This window comes from Electrona antarctica (genome assembly GCF_951216825.1).
Source record: "Electrona antarctica genome assembly, chromosome: 13".
Taxonomy (NCBI): domain Eukaryota; kingdom Metazoa; phylum Chordata; class Actinopteri; order Myctophiformes; family Myctophidae; genus Electrona; species Electrona antarctica.
In genome coordinates this window covers 3,663,362-3,669,856 of record NC_136794.1, presented here as the reverse complement: position 1 = coordinate 3,669,856, position 6,495 = coordinate 3,663,362, and the positions used below count along the sequence as shown (strand labels likewise).

Below are 6,495 nucleotides of genomic sequence, written 5' to 3'. Positions count from 1 at the left end.
CATTTAAAGCAGCGGTTCCCAAAGTGGGGTCCGCGGACCCCTAGGGGTACGCGACACATAGCCAGGGGGTACCCGAAATAATTCCCAGAAAAAAATAAAAATAATAATAATAACTTTTTTTAACATTAAATTATGTTTAATATCTACGTGGTCATTTCTGCCAAGTAGCGCAATAAACGTTTTTTTTTGGGTTGTTCATTGTGTTTCTCCCATGTTTGCTTAATAGCTGACATGATTACTAAAACTACAACATCAGTCAACCTGTCGTGACCCCAAACAGTAACAGCAGGACGCATGCTGCAGAAACAACAAAAAGACTCAGGACACTTGAAAGGTTTCCGCGGCCGCTTCAGATGAGGGGGTACCTGGAAAAAATGTCTACCCCAAAAGGGGTACCTGGTCCAAAAAAGTTTGGGAACCCCTGATTTAAAGCACATAAAGGGCCCTATTATGCATGTCTTAAGTACCAGGTCTTATTACTTAACTTAAGACCTGGAGGCGTGATCAATGCCATTTGGCTATTCTGAGCCAAACAGCATTGACCACGCCTCCAGGTCTTAAGTTAAGTCATAAGACCTGGTACTTAAGACACGCATAATAGGGCCCAAAGAGTGTAATGCAATGTCAAAGCTATGGGCTAGTCGCTAGTTGATATCAACACAAGAATAACAAGTGATAGGAAATTCAAAATGTATATGTGATATGCACATAGGTATCTTTATTCATTACATGAACATACAGCAAAATTAAATATATCTTAAATGTCTCTATTTAAGGCCCCTTTCCATGACATATAGCAACATCTAAATAAAAACATAACTTAAACGTTATTACACTATTTTAAACATTTCCCCAATTTATAAGGCAACTATAAATCTATAGTCTCTATATATATATAAAGTGATTTCTTTGTAATGTAAACCAAATAATCTTAGATATTAACAGCTAGAATATTCAAATGGATCTCCACTGAATTAAGAACAGAATGTGCTTACAACAGTACGTGTAGTGTTTGTTTTAATTCCCAAATGACTCTATAAAAAGCAGTGGTGTAAAAAGTACTCAATTGTTTTACTTAAGTAAAAGTACCAATACTGCAATTTAGAACTACTTCATTACAAGTAAAAGTATGGAATTGAAAATGTACTTGAGTAAAAGTACAAAAGTATCGGCATCAAAATGTACTTAAAGTACTAAAAGTAAAAGTACTCATATTGCAGAATGTCCCATTTCACAAGTTCAAAATGTGTACAAAATCTATTGAAAATAGCAGATCTACAAGCTCACAATGCGTCACGTTGCGACGCATTGTGAGCTTGTAGATCTGCTATTTTCAAATGGCCGAAATGTATAGGGTTGAAGTGCTTAATGTATGTTTTCTAATCAAAATTAAAATCTCCAAAGTAGTAACTAAAGTTTTCAAATGATTGTAGTGGAGTAAAAGTAAAAATGTTGGCTCCGAGATGTAGTGGAGTAGAAGTAAAAGTACTGGAAATTGGAAATACTCAAGTAAAGTACAAATACCTCAAAATTGTACTCAAGTACAGTACTTAAGTAAAAGTACTTAGTTACTTTCCACCACTGATAAAAAAAAAAGTACCCCAGAGGTCTAGATGCTAAACCCTCTCCTTGTATTCCTCTCTATACCAAATATTGTTGCAGAAAATAGGTGATCTACAAGCTCACAACGTGGCGCAACACAATGCGTTGTTGTGAGCTTGTAGATCGTTTCTTTCTATTATCACCTATTATTTCTGAGTGTTCACCCTATAGAATGGTTCACATAATTGTGACAGCAAATTCAAATGAACAAGACAAATCTATGAATCTTATATATATTCCATACTTTCCACTTTAAAACACTGTTACCTATACTGTGTACGTGTTCTGTTAGATGACAGCATATGCGCTACATGAATTATCAGTTCCCTCTAAAGTGTCTTCTGTGTATTTAAGCTGCCAGTTTATAATAGCACAAAAAGTCACAATTTTAAACAGTCTAGGGCCTCACTCACACCTTTAAAACATTGATGCATGCTTGTTGTATGAATGTTGTAAGTGTCATGGCCGCCCCAATGCATTTCCAATGGAAGTCACATGGTTTGATACAACATTTTGGACTACAAGCTGTTGTATGGCTTTCGGCTGTGTTTCGGCTGTGTTTCGACTGCGCCCCTCCCCCTCATACAACACAAATGTTGTGTCAAACCATGTGACTCCCATTGGAAATGCATTGGGGCAAACTGTGTCACACCCTTTGTATACAACAAGCATACATCAATCTGTTGTAAAGGTCTGAGTGAGGCCAAAGTGGTTCCCATGGTGTCGTCCCTCTCAGAACAGGCCGTTGTCCTTCTTCATATTCTTCTGCTTCCAGGTTGGCATGGAGTAGAAGTCAAGTCGAGAAACACCAAGAATGAGTTCAAACTCGTCATTGGACAGGTATTCCTGCAATCACGGGAGACAGACAAGGCCACATGTTCAAGTCACATTTATAAATATAGTGTGTGTATTTCTAGCATGAGGTACAGTAAGTTGACATAATTGTGAGCATTTAAAGTATGTGTGCGTAGATCGACGCATGCTGTCTCAGGAAAAGACACTTATGTCATATCACGATTGTGATATCCGAAATCCCAGACTAATAATATCACATCATCGATATATTGCCCAGCCCTAGTAAGCTGACACCTTCTGTCAACAGAGCTCCCAAGACCCATAAACTATACACTACAAAAAAACCAAATAGGCCATATAACATGAGTTAAGCCCCCCCCCCCTCTTTTTTTCCCCCCTCACTGTATATGTCTCTTTTCCCTTTTTACCTCTATGATGAATTCCTGTTCTGTTCTTTGACTATATAGAAGTGTCTATTTGTACGTCTCTAAATGTTTTGATGAATTGAACATGGTGGACCCTCTTGTAAACAAGTGTAATGCTTAATTGGGTCGTCCACTCACAGTTAACAGTCTTTGTATTGAGTTTGTGCTTGAAATGTACTGTAATTCTGCAAACTGTTAATAAATATTTCAATCAATCAAATCAATCAATCAATCAATCAATCAATCAATCAATCAATCAATCAATCAAAAAGCCTAAAGTATACTAGTTCGCACGACAGTGTCAATACCAAATACCAGACATATAAACAGTCAGACATATAAATCAGGCTTTAACCACTTAAACCTTAAGGCCTGAGATGTGTTTGGGTGAGCGCAACGTGCCATCATGTTGTAGTTTTCGGTGGTCACCTTATCACTTAAAACTGTAGTTTTCAGTATATATGAATAGGCCTTTAGTTGACTGGGGGGTCCCCCAAGGCTCTATACTAGGCCACTCCTGTGTTCACACTCTACTACACCAATCTCTTTGGTGGAAATAGCCGATCTACAACCTCAGAACATGTTACAACATGTTAATGCAACACGTTGCAAACTTGACCACCTCTCACGCACACACACACACACACACACACACACACACACACACACACACACACACACACACACACACACACACACACACACACACACACACACACACACACACACACACACACACACACACACATTGAAGGCGCGTTCCTGTGGGTAAACAAATGGACCCTTACAGGTCTGTCACTGTGAGAGTGTAACACATGGAACCAAATGGACCCTGAGCTTGTTTGTCCTAGAATAGGGACACTAAGCATAGAGTCAAAAGAAGGATAGAGACTGAACCGGCACGATAGACCCCCCCCCTCTATTCATTTCAGTGGAAGTTGCTCAGTGGCGTTTTGAAGCACCCGGAAGAACCCTCTACTTCCGCATTTGCCAACCAAATGTTGGTTGGCAAATGCTAATGCGGAGTGCTTCAACACTGGAGAGCCTCCCGGGGGCTTGGGTTCAAGTGGTTACAAGAATAAATGATCCCTGGGTGGGTCACCTCTTTCCTGGTTGGGTCAACTCCTTCGGGCAGCTCTTCAGGCAGGAGGTTGAGCAACTTCTTTGCAGGGACGGTGGGCAGACGAGAAGGAGCCAGCATGTCAACAACTCGTTTAGTGCTCTGTGGAGGGCCCTTATTGCTCCTGTCCTGTAGAGCGACATACACAGTATCAACGTGGTTATTATATGTACTGTATAATGTATTGAGATGTGCTTGAAATGTACTGTAAAGGGCCTTGCAAACGTGAAGCGAGGAACGCAGGCGTTGTTGCCTGGATCAACACAGGTCTCCTCCAGGTCTGTTGAAGAGGGGCGCAACAACGCAAGCGTAAAAAAAAAAGCTAAACAGAATCCAGGTCTGGCGAGTCGCGGGCGCGTGCACGTAGCGAGCACGCGCGCAACAAATGCACGGGACCGCGCTCACGGAAATACGCTTGCGTTGTCGCACCGCGACTTCTCCGAGCAAAAACGCAGGTCTCATTGAAAATGAACTATAGGCGCGTTTTATCGCTCCCCGTTTGCAAGGCCCTTAATTCTGCAAACTGTTAATAAATAAATCAATCAATCAGTAATAAATAGCATATATATCAACAATGGTGTACAGTTAGTGTAGCTATTTATAGTAACACATATAAATTTAAATTGCATCCGTACATCCCCAGATTTGTGAGGCGGGGTCTTTTACAGTCTATCTACATGTTGTATGTTTGGTGAGACATTAAAGAGGCTACGTATTACATTACATTACATTACATTACATTACAGTCATTTAGCAGATGCTTTTATCCAAAGCGACTTACAATAAGTGTATTCAACATAGGTAGGGAACAAAAACTACTAATCACCAGAAGTCTTTAGTGCATTTTCTGCAAAAACAAGCAACCAAGAGTATACCTAGCGCTAAGGTAAAAGTGCAATATATCAGCTACCTATTTCCTTAAACAGATGAGACAAAATAGCTAAATCAAATGAGCATGAGCTAAAACAATTAAGTGTATCGACTAAACAAGATCCAATAAACAATACAACAATAGAAAACAAGCGTTCGTACAACTAGTTAACAACAAGTAGGTCAGGCAGAGAGGAAGGGTAGTGTTTCCTGAAGAGGTGGGTTTTCAACCTGCGGCGAAATATGGGCAGTGACTCTGCTGTCCTAACATCAGTGGGAAGTTCATTCCACCACTGTGGGGCCAGAACAGAAAAGAGTCGTGACCGTGTGGATCGGCCAGAAGGACCCTTGAGTGACGAGGCAATCAGTCGCCCCGAGGTGGCAGACCGAAGTGGTCGGGCTTGTCGTATTGCGACAAGCTTTTCCGCAAAGGAAAGAAAACCTATTTATAATTATTGCAAAACATTTTTTTTAATTATGTTTTAGTATTTTTAAGCCTCACCACAGTAATCTTGATCATGTCAGTGGCATCTCCGAGCTCAGACTTCAACTCCTCATAGGATTTTGAGCCCTGGTGAAATAAAAGTCAAGTTTACTCTCAGATACATTTTTCATTTGATAAGGAAACATGACAACTACCTTTTGTATAGGCAACATTATGTTTTGAACACTAGCATGCCTATTCTAGGCATGTCAGCTGAAAATAGAAACATTCAGCGAAAATATATGAATATTTGGCCAAAAATAGGTGAGCTTGTAGAATCGCTATTTGATGTACAATGACGTATAGCGTTTTATGTGGTTAAGTCGAAAACATTTCTGCAAACAAATGACTTTAGACTCAACCCCATTCATAACAGCAGTGTATGGGCTTCATTTTCGTCACCGCTAAACCTTATCCCTAAACTTCTTTGCCTTTTTTTTTTTTTACTATTTTGCAAAACATTTTTGAATAGTTAAAATGGCCAGTCTACAAGCTCACAGCGTGTCAATGTAGATTGGCTAGTTGAACTATTCAAAAATGTTTTTCAAAATAGTAAAAAAATGGCAAATTAGTTTAGGGATAAGGGTGGCGCAAGATGGAGCCCTATATGTCTTTTTCTGAGAGATGTAACATAATCTCCTGTTATCACGCTTACATACATGCCACTTTTGGGTGTCCCAGGCATGGAACCACCCGGTGAAGGTAGGGGGCTCAAAGCCCTGTTTGACCAGAACAATGGGGGTGCGCACGTCACGACCGCCAGGGTGGGAGCGCAGGTACTCCTCTGCGGTTGTAATGGCCGCCTCTTTCTCCTTGACGTTGGCACCTTTGCCTACCCACAGGAACACCTGAAGAACACAGTGTGGTAAGCTTATTAAATAATGAGCTTTAATTGACGTAGATCTCGGCCAATGGCGGTATAAGTGTTAACTGTTTAGAAGCTTGAATTACAGGATTTTCAGAATACTGCTAAAACGTTTCGCACGACATTGTGAAGTTAAGACAAAAAAAAAACACTAACATTTCTCAAATTATATTTAAACGAACTTGTTATTATGTAACATATGTAATGTACAGGACATGCACATTATTACCTATCACAGTGGAAGGGCTGGACTATAGAACAAAAATTTGGCCCAGTCTGGCCCACCACATCCAGCGACTCTTCGGGTACAAATACTTGAAATACCTAAGCCCTT

The 6,495-nt window shown here is 40.2% G+C and overlaps 1 protein-coding gene across 1 annotated transcript in view; it reads right to left on the bottom strand.

The window, feature by feature from the left end:
- Positions 1-2,314: 2,314 nt before the first annotated feature.
- vil1 (villin 1) overlaps positions 2,315-6,495 on the bottom strand; it is a 36,295-nt gene continuing 32,114 nt past the window's right edge. Inside the window, exons 17-20 of the mRNA XM_079518272.1 lie at positions 5,956-6,144; positions 5,315-5,383; positions 3,925-4,071; positions 2,315-2,448 (exon numbers count right to left, since the gene is read on the bottom strand). Of these exons, the coding sequence (XP_079374398.1) occupies positions 2,335-2,448; positions 3,925-4,071; positions 5,315-5,383; positions 5,956-6,144 (519 nt within the window). The 3' untranslated portion in view covers positions 2,315-2,334. The remainder of the gene's footprint in view (positions 2,449-3,924; positions 4,072-5,314; positions 5,384-5,955; positions 6,145-6,495) is intronic.